Raw genomic sequence first — 19,192 nt, 5'->3', positions numbered from 1 at the left:
TACATTTCATGATGTGACATTACACTGTTGTGTAACCTTGAGCAGTGAGAGCTAGAAGAATGCATGGCAGCGGTATGTAGACAAAGCTATGTGTATTAGGAATAAAAATAAGCTAACTGGGGCTAGAAGTGACATTTTGTATGATCCCCTCTTCCTACTTCCTCCAGAAAGATAAATCAATAATGAACATGTACATTTAGCAATAAAACAACAAAAAATAAATAAGGTAACACATCAATTAAAATAAAAATGACCTGATCAAGTGTTGTCTGAGAAATGGAGTAATCTTCAACAAAGAAATGATGTTTGGCCTCTTCCATGGCTGCAAAAAGCTGTGCCAGTGACAGGTTGTGGGAGCCCAGCTGATACTGTAGCATGTTGTGATGTTGTTCATGCAGAACAGCTGAAGGAAATTGGTTTGAAATGAAGTTCATCACAGGCTCCATATTCAGGATTCTGACCAGACACCCGCAAGATGATGGTGTACCCATTGCCAAACCTGAACAAGCAATGTTTTGCCAAATGAAGATTTCACAACTGTCAAAGATTTATGTCTAATAACAGCACAAGTCTATGGAGCAAGTTATCTGCTGAGTGACTTTGTAAATATCTGGTTATCTAAGACCAGATTAAATCTGAGAAGAATCCAGAAATATTCAAATGGCATAAAGGGTATTAAAATAATCAATTATCTAAAATTAATCCACAATCATGAAAACAAAGGCTTCAGTCCCATTATGTAAGTCAACCTGCACACATACCTATTCTTCAGATGCTGGATGCTTCCAATGCACTTGAAGGTGCCATTGACCATGATAGCCAGTCGTCCACAAAGTGCCTCACACTCCTCCATGCTGCAATGGACAAAAAACCAGGCTTGAAACCAACAGTGAAATTCAAGCAGAGAATATCTCATTTCCATTAAAACTATTTCATGAGATCAGTGCACACTATAAGTCTCCTAAATTTAATTTTATGATTCGCAGTGAACTGATTATTTCTTGTGAAGTCTTAGGTCCCAAGCAACACTAGATAGATAAGGACTGTGAGCACCAGTCTGGTTCGATAGGCAGAAAAATTTGGAAAGGCGACAAAAAGTTGTTTGCTCTCTCCCACTTGCAGGTGACTGGCATTTCTGTGGCACAAAGAAAAGTAAACCCAAACTGGCTGCTGAGCTAAAACATTTTGAATACGGTGCAGACAGGGAATGGACACAGCATGTACCTCAAATGCATGTACAGCACTGTGAGCATAAAAAACCCAAACTGCTGTCTGAAGGTTGTTGATTATCTCACCAATGGAATGTCCCAGGCAAACACTGACTCACTGTCACAGCAAATGCAGCAGACAACCTTCTAGGGTCGTGTCGTATGGTTAGGTAGGGGAAAAACCCACAACAGCAAAACACTAATCTGATCCACAGATTGGCTGGTGAGGCTGGATGGATCCATTGATCGTTGATTCATCCCATACTCTTCCCTTAAACTCAGATTGTAACTTGTTCTCACCTGTGGGAGGTGAGGATAACAGAGCGGCCAGACTTGACAATTTTGTTGATGCAATTCCACAAAAATCTTCTGGCTTTGGGATCCATGCCTGTTGTTGGTTCATCCTGAAAAGAAGAACAGTGAGTAGAAGGTCTCCAACCATTTCACTGGCATTATAATATTAATTTGTTCACTTAAGAAAAATGATCATATCAGCAACTCTATTGTTCGCTCCACAAAGCCTGATTTTCACTAGAATTCTTCATTCAGTCATCAGACATTTTTTTGAGGACAGAAAATGGAGAACAAAAGCAAACAGTTATCATTTAATGAACAGAGCAGATAAAAAATAATGCAAACCAGAAATATAATGGGAGGATTGCCAATGAGTGCAATGGCCGTTGACAGTTTACGTTTGTTGCCACCGGAGTAGCTTCCTGCCACCTTGTCAGCATAAAGAGTGAGACCCAGCTTACTGATAGCCCAGCCTGCCACCTGTGCAACATTATAACCATCTCATTAAAAAAAAATAATATGGTTCAGGGATATAGCACCATATTCCAGCCCTCAGTGAAAGCTTACAAATAGTAATAATTGTCATTATAGGGAGAAATTGGAGAAAGCAACCAATATGACAGGAAAAGAAAAGGAATAAAGCATTAAATGGGCAAAAAGTGAGGTGCTATCTGATTAACAATTGACTCGGTACTCCATTATTCAACAAGTATAAGGAAATCAAAATAAAAGCACAAATTTCACACAGCTCATAGGCATATTATGGATAATATTCTGGAGACAGAAAAGAAGTGGAGCATCTGATTTATTACCTTTGAATATCTGTTGCAACACTCATGATACAAGAAAAAAGGAAACTGATAAGAAAATTTATCAAGCCATTTTTCCCCATTATGTAACACAGCCAACATTATTTTAAAACCTAGCAAATGACATTCTTGTTAAGCAATAAAAAATACATTATAGGTCCAATACTTTCAAACTACAGATTCTGACCGATCTGATGTTTTTTCGTGAAATGCCTCGGACACGAGCATAGAACTCAAGATGTTCTCTTCCAGTCAGGAGAGAGTCAAGAGCATCAAACTGTGGACAGTATCCCATGTGTTGTCGAACTTTCACCATGTCGGACTTGATGCTAAAAGCAGACAGAAGAACAGCTGTATCTAAAGTTCTGTTGTTTACAGAACATAATCCAGTGAAAACTAATAAGGGCTAACAACCTATGCTATTTTCAAAAGATTGATTTAGTTTATTTCAAATGATATATCCAAAAGGGCTTTCAAAATCGTTCATCTAATAACTCAAAAAATATATGCCCTTCAACATCAATGCCCCACCCAAACTGTTTTTTTTTTTGAGGGGAAAAGGTAAAAGCTCAATTGGTAGGCTAGATGTCATAGCAGTGCCTTGTCTTCCTTTAATATATAGCTGCAACTGTTGTGGACGACACCAATGATGATACCACACCCTAGTCACATTTTCATCTTAGTCCATTCATAGCACAAGCATAAGAGTGGCACATTTTCCTGATCTATAAACACTTTCAGCTTAGTTTTGTGCTTGGTTGTGGTTAACCTTTAAGACATCAAGCTATGATGTGTATGAGTAGCGTCTGTAGTAGGAGTATGTCTGTTATATACGAATATGATTATGATCTAGTCTATATATGATTTATATAAATCACTCTGAACAAAATTCTTTTTGGAAAGGTGCTATATAAATCCTCCTCGTTATTATTATTATGCTAGCTTTTTAATGTAAAAGTAATGTAAAATGTACAAGTTCTCACCTATGCCCACTGATTTGAGCATCTCCTTTGGTAACATCTACATCCCCAGTCAGCATCTTGAAGGTGGTGGTTTTACCAGCACCGTTCACCCCCAACAGTCCAAAGCACTGACCCTGTGGTATGCCAACACACAGGTGATCTACAGCTTCATCTTGCCTTTCTTGCCTGGAGCCCAGTAAACCTGAAGAATATGTTGGGAGAAAGCATTTAACTGAAAACAGATGAACAGAGTCCAACATCATTCATCTTCCTGTTTCAAAACAACACACACCATAGTTTTGCTTTGTATTCTTCAAGTTACTGTGTGTGCGTGTGTGTGTGTGCCTGCAAGTACAGAGTGCTTTTCTCAACAGACCTTTGTGAGATTCTCCAGCTTCATGACATCACCGTCAGCCCCACCAGACAGAACCCTCTGCCTTTCTTTGGCAACGTCAACATCCTCCACTTCCTGTGATTTGTGTTCTGTCTTACTTGAATTAAACCTGCAACAGAGATCCAAAATCCACTTCATCACCCAAACTCAACCCTACTTTTAATGAACCTACAATAAAAATCCCCAAACCACCCACTGATCCAAACTCAAGCTTGCTGGTATTAAACCTGCAATAAACATTTCCAAACTACCCATGCAGTGACCTTAACTCTATCCTTGCTGATAACTCTAACGCAATAGAAAGAGTAAACCTACAAAAAAAAAGCAGATTATTTGGATGCTTTGTCACTGAGTTATTGACCACAGGCCTTTCCCAGCCATTATAACCAGTCTTCTAGCACAGTTAACTGACCTCCATGTAATGAAGAACTTGTACTCAATTAGCCAGTTGATGATGAAGAAAAGAATTCCAAGCATAAAGAGAGCAAAGAGATTGCGACCCACATAATTCCACTGGAACATCTTGTAGGTACACGTTACCCCTGCACAACAAATAATAATAATTTTTATAGCCCTTTTTCAACAATTTGCTCAGAGTGTTTTACAGAAGTGATAGACTGACCTATCCACATAAACAGAATCACTTACAACCATGCACCCATATTCGCAATCAACAGACATGGTTACTTCTACAACTTCTCATACAAAAGGTAAATACAGACAGATGTTATGCATGTTCATGGTCAGGACAGAGTCACAGTAAAGTTTCTGTTCTGTAAAAAAATGTTTTATATGTTTGGACTTAAAGGTGATAATCCGTTCCCAGTTGAAGGGGCTTAAGAAGAAAGACCTCTGTCCATATGTCTTTGTCTTAGTGAGTAATGTAGCAAAATAAATATTACAATTATGTCATTTGTTGCAGGAGAGTGATTGTCACCATCCAAAAAATAAAAAGTAAAAAAACCCTAAAAAATGTACAAAAAATAGAGACCTTACCATATCTAGCTGCAAGATCAACTATCAACTGATTGGTAGCCATATCGATAAGGCCTCGACCAAGGCAGTAATGTGGCAGCAAAAGAAACACTTGTTTAAGGATGGTATTGATTTCTTCCAGATCCTGAGATGTAAACAGTTGATAACGATTTAGGTCATTTATGCACAAATGTTAAAATCAGATTTTTATGTAGCCCTCTATGTCCTAATAGGGCCATCATCAAAATACCGCAAAAAAAAAAAAAATCTTAAGTCATTCATGCAAACATAACTGCCTCATTCAAATTGTTTCCTTTCAAAACAAGCATATGTCTGCTTATAAAACAAAAAAACAAAAAATAAAACAAAGCTGTAGCCCAGATCTGGGATTAGATATGTTTCCTTCTTTAACTGACACTGGTAAAGTGTCCCATAGCTAAAAGGCGACAGCAGCAGTGAACATAAGTGGTCTTCTGTGTCTAGGGCAGTGGTTCTCAAAGTATTTCGGACCGCAGACCACTTTACCTAAGTAAAAAATATGGCGGACCACCAAGGCCTCTCGTGCTGTAACTTCCCTGTCCTGTTCCAGCAGCACAAGTGCTAAGGGGGAAGCATGAATTTTCCAGCAACAAGACCCAAGCAAACCTCAAACCAATGATCCGCTGTATAGTTAAGAGCATTAACCTAGCTATAGCATATTTCCAATCCTCACATGACTGAAAACATACTATTCCAGACATACTTATTTTACGTACAGGGTCTTCTCGGCCCAGCAGCTCCAGAATGAAGGTGGCCAGTGTCGACACAGTGCCTAGGAAGACATTGACACAGGAGAGTGCCACAAATGCAGAGCTTGGCACTGAGAAGAGGCGGGAGAAAGGATACATCATTGGTGTGATAGCCCACCTGATGACAGACAGCACCATCACTGGCCATGTGCTTAAAGATTACTGATCATTTGTAGAGGATCTTTAACCACAATGATAATATGGGTATTGTCAGCTAAATTATACCCATGTGATTGTTAGACAAATATTAGTAGTATTGTGCCCTAAAAACAGAGGTGAAAGTTACTTCCTGGTGAATTCAGATGATACAATGGGTTTCTGAGCTGTAGATATGAAGCTCACAATCTTGGTCTATATAGTGGATATAATACTGTAATGCAGCGGTTCTCAACCTTTTACTTGTGATGCCCCCCTGACGAACAAAGATACGTCCGCGCGCCCCCCTTAGCCAGCAATGTAAGCTAATTTCACTAATACCAGGTATAAGAAACTTAAAAAATGACCACCTTCGCACCCCCCTTGTAAGCACGTCACGCCCCCAAAGTTGCGTAAAGATGTTAGAGCCATTCAATGATGTGATGAAAATTAAGAAAAGAAAAGTATCATAGAACACACCAGAATGAAAAGGTTATATTTATTTTATGCCATGCTGTACAAATTAAGAAGTGATGTAAAATTGTACAAAATAATGGAAAATACAATTGTGTTGATAATGCTCACCCATATAAGAAGAGAAGGGCAACAAGACATGGAGCATTCTGTGCTGAAACATATGCTTCTTTCCCAAATGCTAGGAAGATGAATATGCACAGGACAGCTGGAATAAGGTAATTCATCTGTAGAAAAGAAAAAATCCTGTGCCTATTTTTTCCACAATAAAAGAATCCTCTCATTCAGACTGTTTTATTAATATTAATATTTACACAGGGTAGGAAACAAAAGATTGTTTGTATCTCACCATGTCCCACATGAAGTTGGTGACCCAGTATATAGTGGGGTTGATGCCACTGACAAACTGCAAATGCTTGCTGCTTGAGACTCGCTCCTCAATTAGGAAAAGGACAAAGCTTGCTGGCACAAAGGACATGGCGAAGATCACACAGATGGCGACAACCACATTCACAGCACTGTTCATGCTGCAACATGATTCAGTATAGAAAGGCTTCAAAAGCTTTCATTCGCTGCCATCTTTATAAATTATTTCTGTTGCATCATGTAATTAGGTAATCTGTATTTTAAAAGCAGTTATAAAAGTATTTAGTTTTGTTGCATAAATGGAATTCTACAACCAAAGGAGGTGCCAAAAGCCAACATAAGATCTGCTCCACTAATCTGGGTTATGTATAATTAGAAATAAGAAATGGCTCACATGGATTCCCTATCCAGCTGGCCTTTGGTAAAGTTCATTGGATGATTGACAGTGACAATGCCATAGTCTTGCCACTTGGAGGGTGGAAGATAGCTGCGTAGAATAATGTTGTTAAGGGAACTCATGTAGGCCACACTAGATGCCCAAGCTTTGTTGTTGAACCAGACCTGGGGAGTAAATGCATTTCATTAGATAAGATCATGAACTGAATCTGTGTGATCTTAAAAACTGCAGTTGTGTCCGCTCTTCTTGATATTTAAAAAGTAGTAGATACCCCACTTCCCTTTGAAATGAGGTCTGATCGTGCCATCCCTTACCATACCTTGAGGTCTACACATGCAGTGCTCTCTTGAACAAATCCTCAATTATCTCTTATGTGCACTTGGTAATTTTGTACAAATGTTTGAAAAATTTATCAGTCACTTGTTAAAAAGCCATTTGTTATGTTCTAAAATCCTGAAACGTGATAGTCACCACTCCCTATTTCCTTATCAACATGGCAAAAAATACAAATGACATGGATGTTAATATAAATATTCAGTGAAAACTCCCTATTAAGACTCACTAAAATCCACCAAAAGTGGGTCGTAACTGAGAGAAGCCATAGCAAGGAGATCAGTCTGCTTTCATTCCGTGAACAATGTTTTCAAACACTTATAAATTCAGGTTCACTTAAAAGTTGAAATAAAGCTCTTAAAACCCTATCATAATGTTTTTTGTCATTTTTACTTTCACTTGGTCATGTCTATCCGTCATTGTTACATTGACTCAAGATTTATAGGAGAATTAACTCTCCAGGTAAGAGCACTTGATCAGTACATATGTACATCTAATGACGAGGTTTTTCTGTATTAAATAACAAGTGACATTAAATTGTCACTACACAAACCATTTTACTAAAGTTTGCTACAACTATGATTACCACCTTCCATAAAGTGTAGCACTTGAATTCTATGAATCCTCTGCAATACTGATAGTTAGACTACTGCCCAAAACAATGCAATAATCTAAAGCTTACTTAACAGTTCCCTTTTCATTGCACTGTCAATATTTTACATTTTTAATTAAACAAAGATTCCTGATTGGCATGTCAAACTGTAGTTAAGGTTATCTTACTTTTGCATTATCCTGCACCACAGCATTATTGAAGAACTCCTCAGCATCTCTGACCACACTGTCTGGAAGGGTGGTTGTCCCATTAGTAACAGCCAATACAATATCACTGATTGCTGCAGTCATCTGGCTTGCATTCAGACGAGACAAAGGGTTTTCATCACCAAAGGAGAAACCACCAAATCTGTACAGATATATAAAGATTTCTAACTTACACAGTACTCATTAACTGGATTGAAAATGCAGTATGATTAAATTTTGGCAACTCACAGTTCTTCATACGGTATACTTGGAATTTGCATTTAAGGTGCAAGAAAAGTATTATTTTAATTAATAGGTAATTTTATAACCAACTAGGAAATGACCTAGTTTACATAATATAAACATTATAGTCAGAATGTTTCTGAGGTGTTACAAACAGTTACATGTATTTAATCCAACAGTCTCCTTTTCTCTCCTCTCTTCATCATAAACTTGCAAATTATGTATTATATAGGTACAGTACACAATCTTTCTGATTCTGAATATAATATGTTTGTACATTAGTGCAAATCCTGTGAATGCATGTGTGTGCATGAATATACATATGTGTGTGTGTATTCTTCTCTGAAGTTTAACATTAATCTGTTTATCAGACTTGATCCATATTCAGTGCACCAGTATTTGTATACAAAGCAACAAGAAATACAAGAGAAAATTCAGAAGCAAAAGACATAAACACTATCTAAAGACCTGCGTATCATGTACTGCTCCATAGTTTTCAGAAGCCAGTCAGGAATATCTCTGCCAGTCATGTTGTACAGGTTATCATTCACTGGCAAAAAGCGGCGGGCTGGCTCTGGTCCCCCTGCACCTGATGCAGTAACAATGAGGTTAGCATGAAAGGTTCTGTTTTCACTTTAATTTTTAATAATAAGAAATATATATTTGTATAGTGCTCTACAACATTAGTGTCATCTTTAGCACTAATCAAGTACATGAACAATATGAATAGTAGAAATGGTATGACTAAGGAAGAATGTAAAAGTTATAGATAAAATAAACAATAGCCAGATTAAAACTTGTGGCCTAAAACTGTAATAATTCTTATTCAGATGATTTAGTGTCTAGCCAGCAGATATGTGAAATTATATCTGCACCTGCAACAAGTCTGTAACCACATAACCACATGTAATCACATGTTACTAAATGAGCATAAATATACAGTTGTCCAGAGAGAAAGATCTTTGAAGAGGCAACTTCTAAGGGCAAAATGTTTTTGAGACAGATGCTGAAGAAAAGCACCATCTGGGCAGCGCTGGAATCCAGAATCACAAGAGCATGCTGGAAAGTCTTTGCTGGGATCACCAGTCAGTTTGGGTGAGGCTGAGAAGCTCCCAGTATCTGATGACAAGCAGCTGTAGCCACTGCATAGACAAAGAGGAGAAAGGACTGCTTTCACCATACAAACACCAACATAACTGAAGATCTGATTCTTAGAACCAACCTTGCTTCAAATATTTTCTTTATAAGTGAAAAATCAATTTAACTGAATACAATGGCACCTTCACCTTTAAATTATACCTTCCAGTTAGAAACATGAAATGTAAACAGTTATCATAAGGAAAAGTATTCTTACCTATACATTTTAAAAGTAAACATATGCTCCAAGTGTCAGCTTAAAAAAGGAGTAACATTCAGCTGAACAAACATGAAAAACACTTACCTGATTGTATATACGTCAGGATTCATGCACCGAGCTCCATGGAAGGGTGAATTTAGTAAAGTTTCCTCCAGCTTCCTGGCGTGACCTTGTGATGGATTGTCATTGCTAGAACAAATGCCATCAACAGAAATTAATGAAGTCATTTATAGAAAGTCTAATAATTACAGAAATGTGTAGCAGAATGTGTATTTCCCTGATCATGCTGGCATTTTGTTACATTATTTAGGAATCTCATTAATGATGATATTTTCTTTCAAGGTTTGGAAGGCCAATTAAAATGAATCAAAGGCTACTGAACATCAACATAAAACACAAAACATAGGGTGGAAAACTGAAAAAATAACTAATAAAAACTTAATAAAAAATAATAAAGGCTTTAAAGAACTGAGTGACAGTGATGTCTCTGCCTTAATGGCTTGAGAGGGCTAGCTTTTTTTTTGTCCATTTCGAACACTTTTAGTGTCCATGGTTTGGCCTGTACCTTTTGCTGTGATCTCGATTACCATCCTGGACTGTTTTCTTTTTTTCTATCAAGTTTCTTTGTTTTGTGCATACAGATTGCAAGGTAACTCTTTTGTAACATTACATTCTCTCTCTGCTTCTTTACTATGGCAACTGCAATCTACTATCAGTTTGATTTAGCGAAAGAACAAAGGGTTCTGCAGACATGCTGCGACAACATAACTCCTACATTTTAATTATACCAATGTGGCTTCTTGAGTGTTTGTCTTGAAAATAAACCATTACATAGTTTCACTGTTACATTTGGTGGCATCTGATGAAGCCAGATGCTTGCAGCTCCAACTGTCTGGGGTTGCACTTTGTTTCTGTGAGTCTCTGGAAAGGCATAGAACTCTTGCTGCAGATGTGTTTTATTGCAGATTGTCCATACTACTGCTTCTTCAATCTACATTTTTTTAATCCTGGATGATTTCTGTTTGGATCTTCAGACTGTGACTTAATTCCTTTTTGATCCGTGGTTACCATGACATTCATCAATCTTGTATTTGTTGCACAAGTCTGCCTCTAATGGTTAGAGCAGACTTTCTGGATACCATGAGTGTTTCCGTACTCCTGGTGAAAGATTTTGTTCATGAAGTTCTCCATTATTTGACAGTTTTGATCTTCAATAAGAGTAGCTGCTTTGGTAACAACCGTGCATTGATCTATTTGCATCAAGGTGAACACTAAGACAACTTGTATTTGTAACTTCTCGCAGTCATTATGCAGATGTGCGTATGTGGATAGGTGAGGATGTGAAAAATGATCATGCACACAGGCACTTGTGTGATGTCTCTGTGAGTCTATCTAATATTTTGTGCATCACTCTTTGTGTATCTAATATTGCATGCATCTGTTTGTATGCACGTTCAGTTCTTTGAGCCTGGCTGGTGCTCGGGAATGGTGCTTAAAAATAGGCTTCATTAATTTTTTTTTCCTTTTGATGCACGTTTTGTTACATCACATCTTTGATGAACAGAAAGAATGACAGGATAAAGACCGCAAAGAATAGGAACATACCTAAAGAAAATATAGAGGCTGCTGTCTCCTTTGGTAGGCTGGTAATGCCAAGGATGGAGTTCTAGGGGTGGCATGTCTTCAACAGGAGGCTGGATGAGTGAAAAGACCATGGCCAGACACACAAAGGCTGCAGGAAGGACAAACTGAAAAGACATTTCCAACATCATTGATTTTTATGCAAAATATTTATCAGGTTTTAAACAACAAATTCCTTTTGGAGCTTGCCAAGGATTTTATAGCAGTTTAAGCTTCATTTTTAGTGCTCATCTTCTTCCTCCTCTACTTCAAACATCACTTCATATGGTTCATCTCTTTAATACAAGGAGACTTGTTTAGTGCACTGAAACACTTCAAGAAACTAACCCGTCTTTAGACCAACACTGACAAACTTCAAGAAAATGTAGTACAAATATTGAATTATAGTTGGAGGGCTTCTGTGGTTGAAGTCAGTGACAGTTCTTACTAAAACATATTAAAAACAAATCCCTCTCACCTCACAAATGAAGCCTTTCTTGCTGCGGCGGACATGGTGGAAGCGCTTGATAAGCAAAGCAATAATCTGACTTAAAGTGAGCTGTCTTCCAGTGACTTGAATTTTTCCTGCTCCACTGAAAGTGTTTCCCTCTTCAGCTGATGCACTGGAGCCTTCTGAACCTGGGAAACCAAATGGTATAGAATGAGAAACTTTTGAAACAAGCAGTCTTTCTACCATCAGTCATGGCTCTATAATGATACAGAACGAGAAAGTTTTGAAACAAGTAATCTTCCTGCTGTCAGTCATCATGCTATAAGGAATACACTTTTATAGATGTAATGTAATAGCCATGATGGGAATAATTAACAAAATAAATATTTATGTATTATTCTTCAGGTTTATTAACTACTAAATTAGAATGGAAAAAAACCATCAATCAATGGCTATAAACTTAATGAAACTTTAACATAGATAAAATTTACAATAAATTTGTGTCAGATGTAGAAGAATACAAAACTATAAAATTTGCATTCTAAACCTAAATGTTAATAAACATGTAACGCGAAAACAAGATAATGTTAATGTGTGGAGGGTGACTGGCTATTTTGGAGGACAGCACTATGTTGCTGGGGTCTGTCTAGCAGGAGAATGGATGTGGCTCCCTACTTATTTCCACAGCCTCCTCTGTCCCCTCTGGACAACACAAACGTGCCTACCAATTAGTGTTACTGACCAGTGCTGCCAATCAACCAGCCTTCATCTGGCCTCTAAGTCACTCTCTACCACAACTGCACTCTTACAATCTGATGATAGACTATACAACACACTAAAGATCAGTATTAAGACTGCAGTGCTTCTTGTGATAGAAATAAATCTACTCAATTAGGTAATTAGGTAATTAAGATATTTGTGAAGTGATCTAAGGCCATGAAATGAATAAATAAAAACACTAAATATTGTAGCAAACAAAGAAAAGAAGGTTGCAGAGTTCTTAAAACTGAGATTAATATCAAATTATGGTTAGATATTGTCCCAACATTGTTACTTGTAACAGAACAAATCTAATCTTACTTAACAATGAAGAAAAATGGTTTTCGGGGGATGAAGTTAAAGTTGTTTTACATTGAACCACCAACTAATTCACCATGGCCAAGCAGCCAGCCTTGTAAAATCTTATGTATTACTACATAGTAATGATAATATTAAATAATACTAATAAATCAAATACTAAATGTCAGGATATATAAAGTCAATCAAACAAACATTAACCAATTAAAACAATAAAAACTGCACTGCCAACAAAGGAATACCAGAAGCCTGACACAACGGGGTAAACAGATCAAACAGGTTGGATGAGGTGCATTTATAAGCAGGAGCACTTGAATGAACAGGAATTAGACATCAACAGTGTTTCATTCTGCAGAGGAATGTAAAGCTAACTTTATGAAGATAAGTGAAACTATTGAATTTTTAATATAATGTAGGAGCTTAACAGCTTTGGAATAACTAGTAATGACGAATTAGAAGAAAAATTCAGTAAGCATCTAGAAATCTTCAAGGGTGTGCCTTGGTATAGCAAAGAAACTGGCACAACACTCAATTACCTCCAAGAGAAGCATGTTTTTCCCTTCCTGTGTATGTCATAAATGAATTATCACTATCATTCAGAAAAGATAATACAAGTCAACAATGTAAAATTTCATAAAGACACAACTTGCAAATAATTTAATGCATATAAAAAAAAACTCAACAAACTTATGAAGTTTTGCTTGAAAACATACCAACATCTCCTTTAATCTGTTTCTTAGTTTCACACATTTTTTCTAGATAGTGATAGAAAAAAATATAATGTAATATGGAGAAAGCAAAAATTAGCTTACTTGTATCATCAGTATCATCCAGCAGCTCTTTAGCATCCACATGGTTAGAGAAAAAGGTGTTTCTTATTTTGCTACGGAAACTTAGTCTAGATACTGGGCGAGGATAGCGACCATCTGCAGAATTAGAAAAAACTGTACCTCTGGCACACACAACTGAAAGTTTTAAGGGTTTCAACCATAAATAAACATCAATATTTGTAGTGCTGTCTTCAAGTTTCTTCTTTGAATATAAGAGATAACATGACCATAGAGGTAAAGGGTTGCCCTAGCTCTTTTAACAATCAAAAGTTGTCTCTCTTACATTGAGCCAGACATGCAAAGCACTCTACTCCTCAGGTAAGCATCTGCCCTTTAACAGTAATAAAGGCAAACACAGGGCCAATGCAGCAGTTTTTTTGATGATTATAGTGGTGTTTACAGGCTCTGCTCTTACCACATGCTGGGATGCACACATCTGTGTCAGGGATCTTGGTCTCTGAACAAAAGACTTCATGTCCATTTTCTGGAAATCAAGGCAGTCTGGAAGGCTCTCCTCCACTGGATCCATCTGCTTTCTCACCAAGGAGTTCTTTTCTCAGACAACTCCATGTAGTGTCTTGCACTCAGTGCCACTCTGTCATTCTGACCAGGCCCTAGGACTTGATAGCCAAGTAGCTTTTCATAGCTTCTGTGAAATGGGAAAAGCTTAGCTGTTAGATCTGGTAGACTTAGATCAGGCTCTATTTTCCCTTCCTTGATTGCTCAAACCTCCACTTTTTCACCCATCACCAGAAAAGCTGAACCTTCACATCTGGGTTTTGTCAGGGCAGCCATTGCCAGAAACAATTTTTCTAGTAAGGCATTTCACAGAATCTTGACTACTTGCTGGCCCTCCACTTTAAGTACATATGAGGGCAGATGGAACGTTTTGTCCACCTGATGACATTCTCATCATCTGACCCTGAAAGATGTCATGCCTCCTGTTCTGGCAGATTTCATTTTGTAGCTGTTCCAGAAAAATGGATCCCTTAAAAGGTTACAGAGCGATGATGCTTTTTGACAAGTGGGGCAGTGGGATGTCTGCTCGTTCCATGATATTTCAGACTTGCTTGATAAGTCTCTTGAGAACAGACTGCCAATCATTCCCTTTTCCCCCATGCAGAACCCGGCTGGGTCTTGACTTTTTCCAAGAAACGTATACTTTTTTGAAAAGGAGAAAACTTGAACTTTGCAGTAAAATAATTATAACTGCCTTCCCAATGCTTCTCAGGCAAAGCCACAATTGTGGTTCATTGTGTTATAAGGGTTAAAGAGCTAGTGCAACCCTTTATCTGCTATGGTCATGTCATCTGGTAAGTGCCTAAAAAAGAGAATTTACTCTCAAAATTTTATTTAAGTTTTTAACAGTTTTTCAACAGAAAAAAAATGTTTGCTTACGATCTGTAATGACATCTAGCTTTCTGCGTGTGTTCTCATCTTTATCTTCTTCTGCATTTGAGTTTTCTTCTGTAACTTTTAGAAAAACCTGAGAGGACAAGAAGAAAAACATTAAAGAGTTTATACTTTTCCCAGGTAAAAAAATTTAATATTTTCAGAATATTCTTGACCAATAATTAATGCTTACATCTGCTCATGCAAACAGGGGTAAAAATATATACACATATTAAAACATATTTTTCAAATAAGAAGCACCACACTTCTAAGACTAGCACTAAACCATATATCATCTTCTTCCTCACCTCCTCCAAGCTAGTGTCAGAAATGCCATAACTGGAGACACCCAAATGATGACAGAATTTCTCAAGCTCTGCAAACAGGGTAGTCAGGCATCCTGATTTGGCAGATGAATCTGGTATCTGGAAGCATACCTCCATACTGTTGTCCTCTACCAGCTTTGCATCAGGCACATACTTCTCTATGAATGCCCTCAGGCGAATGAGGGAGAATTCTGCAGATAAGCATGTTTTAATATTGGAAATACCAGTTTGTCAAAATTAGTAAGAACTAATTTTTCACATTAGATTGTATAAGAAGAGATATATATGAAAGTCATAGTTTACAGCCCCCAAGCTTCAAAAAATAAAATCCTCTCTGATCGTGCCAAGAAAAAGCAGTATAGCAACACATGTATGTGTTGACAGAGACAAGCACACCTACACCCTTACATCTGAAATTCCTCTTTGGCTTGTCAGCTCCTGATGCACTACATCAATGTCCACAAACCTATCAAACTCCCCCCACCCCCAACACACACACAAATCTACCTTTACCGAAAACACAAATGCACTTACAATAAATCTTCATTTATCCACAAGGACAATTTCAGATAGTACTCGTACTAGCAATATACATGTTGAAATAATTTCTCTCTCACACACACACATTCCTATCAACTACAGTTGGTGACCTTAGGTCACCTCAGGCTAGTATAAGTTTACGGCCAGTGGCGTTGATCAAGTGAACGGCAGGTGAAATGAATAGCGGTGACAATTGGTTCTGCATACAGGCATCACGTACCTACACCAGACTGCAAGAGTGAAAACTCACATGCCAGTACATGATCAGAAATAGGATGCGGGATGTCTTCCTAAGGATTTGTTGATTACAAAAGGTTGGCAAGTCCCTCTGCCTGGTTCCAGTGATCTTGAAACAGATATTAACAAGGGAGACAAGACTGTTCCTGTTCCCTAGGGATCCAGAGACTGTGGAACCAAGAGATGACAGAAAAAGTGATGAGACTTTCAATGAAGGACTGATAGAACCAAGTGAGGACAGCAGAGCTGACAGAAAAAGATTTGAGTTTGCGTAGTCGACTCTTATGGAGGATCATGTCAGTGTTGATGTTCCATTTAAGCTTGTCATCGAAGATAGTACCTAAATATTTATGAGTTGACTATCTCAATGGCATCATCATGGATAGTACTGATGACTGCGTCAGGCTTGTTCATCTGGAAGTCACAGATCATTTCCTTAGCCTTTGAGGCATTCAAATCAAGGAAGTGTTCATCACACTAGCGTACAAACTCAGAAAGAGCGCCATTGTGAAGATATGTGAACACAGTGTATTTAGTATGAACAGCTTAGTATCATCGACACTTCTTCCAGGACTATAGGCAAACAAGATATTGATCAACAGCAGTCATCCCTTGCTCCTTTTCATACAAACACATGCAAAATGTACATTTATAAATTTCACAGAAGAAGTTTTGAACAGACCTGATATTGCTGAATCACCACCAGGTGGACGAACAGGGACATTATGGCTGTCCTCAAACCCTTCATCAGCCACAGCATCCTGTGCAAAGTGAAACATCTGAATGAAAGCATTCTCACGTGTTGTTATTAGCAGCTATCTATACAGGATCTTGGCAAATGAGAATGACAAAGGTACCAAGCAACACTTGCAACAAACTACAACTCTGAACATTTGAACAAAAATAAACTGCATTTCAAAGTACCTGAATATGTGTGGTGATTCTGACAGAAGAAGCTGATACTGGACGGACGGAGGAGGCACCACCAAAAAGGCTCTCATCATACAGCTCAGGCAGCAGTGGTTTTCCTTCATTGGGATTCTTCTTCCTATCAGAGTCGGAGGCTTTGACCAGTGTAAGATAATAACCACTGCCAAATTGGTTCTTGAGAAAAAGGCTGGATCCAAGGCAGCACAGGGAGCCATGGGAGATGATTGCAATACGATCGCCCAGTACATCTGCTTCATCCATATGGTGGGTGGAAAGAATGATGGTGCGCCCTGAAATTAAATTAAAAAACCCTTTAAGTTCTCTCATTTATTCCCAATGTACAACAGACATGCTCACTCTTTCCAGAAGAAATCTAAATTCCAGGGTGATATTTTTCATAATTTTATATGAAAATTTACATGAAATTAAAAGTTTAACTTTTTAGGAATGAAAATAAATCTATCTCCGGTGCTTTCATACAAAATTTTATCATATTTTTGAGATTTTCCCAGGTAAAATACAAAATCTCTGCTACAACCTTCTCAGTGACTAAATATTTTGGAAAACCTCATGGCAGAAAATGTTATTTGAGATGTTAATGTCATAAGCACCACATGCAAAATGCATACTTTTTCCCTTTTTTTTCAAAACACCTAAAATCAGTTGTGTATGATTGTATTTTTTTCAGCACCAGAGAGAGCATCAGTACTACCTTCATTAAGACAGGTCTCTTAATAACTCTCCTGGGTGGCAAGGTTGCAGTGCAGATATGCTAACAATGAACCAGAAATGATGAGCAGAATTGAAAAAAAAAATCACTGCATCCGAAAAATTTGTTCAAAATTATATTTTCATATTTTCCAGACAATTCCATATAAAATACAGAAAAATTTAACAGGTGAGCATCTCTGCTTGTAGTACAAATATAAATGACCAGTTCTGATGGTGGTAGATATCAAATTACAATTCTTATAGGGGTGTAAATCCAACAAAGATTCCAAACCTTTCCGAAGCTTTAACAAGAGTTTCCAGATAGATCGTCGGGCATGAGGATCCACACCAGCTGTTGGCTCATCCAGAATAACAGTTTTTGATCCTCCTACAAAAGCTATGGCCACTGACAGCTTGCGCTTCATCCCACCTACAAAAACGAAAACAGATAAAATCAAACATCAATAGGCAAAAAAGTAAAGGATTACAAGGATAAATGAAATGTGACAATCCAAATCTCAGCTATGAAGCAAGGTGGTGAAATAGACCTGAAAGATTGCAGGATTTCTCTTTTGACTTATGTGGCAGCCCAACATCCTTTATCATTTGTGGCATTTCTCTCTGTACTTCAGCTTCAGATCTTCCCTTCAGTCGTGCATAGAACCAGATGTGTTCCTCCACTGTTAGCCTGAACATTAAACATAAGCAAAATTCTTTTCCTTCATAGAAGAAAATAAATTTCTAAAAAAAAACCCTAACAATAACAACAAAGAATTCAGACACTACTATACTCTGCTGTAGCAATTGGCAGGTTCAGTTAAGTTGTAATTTACAACAATTCTTTGGTAATACTCGTTTGCCATATTAAGACTATGTGGCCCTATGCTCCACTGGGGATGATTAGGAACAAGAAGACATTAAGACTCTGAGCATCTTATATTTTGAAAAAAAAACCCTGAATATTAAAATACAACAGGCGGTTAATTATGAAAACGCGTGAAACTTATCAGTAAAACACTATACCCATAAAATATTCCTACATTTCTGATTTACCTAAATTAAAGTCCTTAATCAGAAATGCAAGGCATTTTATTTTATGGCATAATGCTAGTTTTTACATTCTTTTAGAGTTTTCAAAACAAATCATTTTTTTAGGTTCTCCAGTTATCTCCGTTCATTCACTCCTATTCTCTAAGACAACTTACTGATCAAAAAGGACATTGTGCTGGGGACACATGCCAAGGGAATGGCGAATCTCATCCATGGACAAGGTTATGTCTTTCCCATAGATGTAGGCTGTACCACTGGTTGGAGGGTAAAGTCCTGTCAGAATTGACCTAGACAGACCATAATCAGCATTTCATGGCCACCATCCGCTGCACATTACATGTAAGGAATGACTGTGCTATGTACTGACATGAAACACAAATAGCCACATTCTACAGTCACTATGGTCATGCCTGACTGTTTGGTCAATAACTTCTAACTTTTGACAGACCTAGCAAAAGCACAAAAAGAACAAGATACAGATAAAAACAGATGAAA

The 19,192-nt window shown here is 37.6% G+C and overlaps 1 protein-coding gene across 1 annotated transcript in view; it reads right to left on the bottom strand.

Annotated features, from left to right (window-relative positions):
- LOC112573706 (ATP-binding cassette sub-family A member 7-like) overlaps nt 1–19,192 on the bottom strand; it is a 35,798-nt gene that overhangs the window by 2,366 nt on the left and 14,240 nt on the right. Inside the window, 29 exon segments of the mRNA XM_025254287.1 lie at nt 255–428; nt 430–499; nt 762–854; nt 1,509–1,612; nt 1,848–1,982; nt 2,499–2,640; nt 3,295–3,475; nt 3,646–3,776; nt 4,080–4,209; nt 4,664–4,787; nt 5,398–5,548; nt 6,151–6,266; nt 6,389–6,566; nt 6,800–6,966; nt 7,916–8,096; nt 8,645–8,765; nt 9,197–9,318; nt 9,618–9,722; nt 11,139–11,281; nt 11,632–11,792; nt 13,218–13,244; nt 13,494–13,607; nt 14,910–14,997; nt 15,212–15,420; nt 16,689–16,767; nt 16,931–17,226; nt 17,940–18,077; nt 18,196–18,335; nt 18,853–18,984. Coding sequence (XP_025110072.1) covers nt 255–428; nt 430–499; nt 762–854; nt 1,509–1,612; nt 1,848–1,982; nt 2,499–2,640; nt 3,295–3,475; nt 3,646–3,776; nt 4,080–4,209; nt 4,664–4,787; nt 5,398–5,548; nt 6,151–6,266; nt 6,389–6,566; nt 6,800–6,966; nt 7,916–8,096; nt 8,645–8,765; nt 9,197–9,318; nt 9,618–9,722; nt 11,139–11,281; nt 11,632–11,792; nt 13,218–13,244; nt 13,494–13,607; nt 14,910–14,997; nt 15,212–15,420; nt 16,689–16,767; nt 16,931–17,226; nt 17,940–18,077; nt 18,196–18,335; nt 18,853–18,984 — 3,952 coding nt within the window.

The sequence above is a fragment of the Pomacea canaliculata genome, linkage group LG10 (genome assembly GCF_003073045.1).
Source record: "Pomacea canaliculata isolate SZHN2017 linkage group LG10, ASM307304v1, whole genome shotgun sequence".
NCBI classification, from domain to species: Eukaryota; Metazoa; Mollusca; class Gastropoda; order Architaenioglossa; family Ampullariidae; genus Pomacea; species Pomacea canaliculata.
This window is presented reverse-complemented; position numbering and strand designations above follow the sequence as displayed.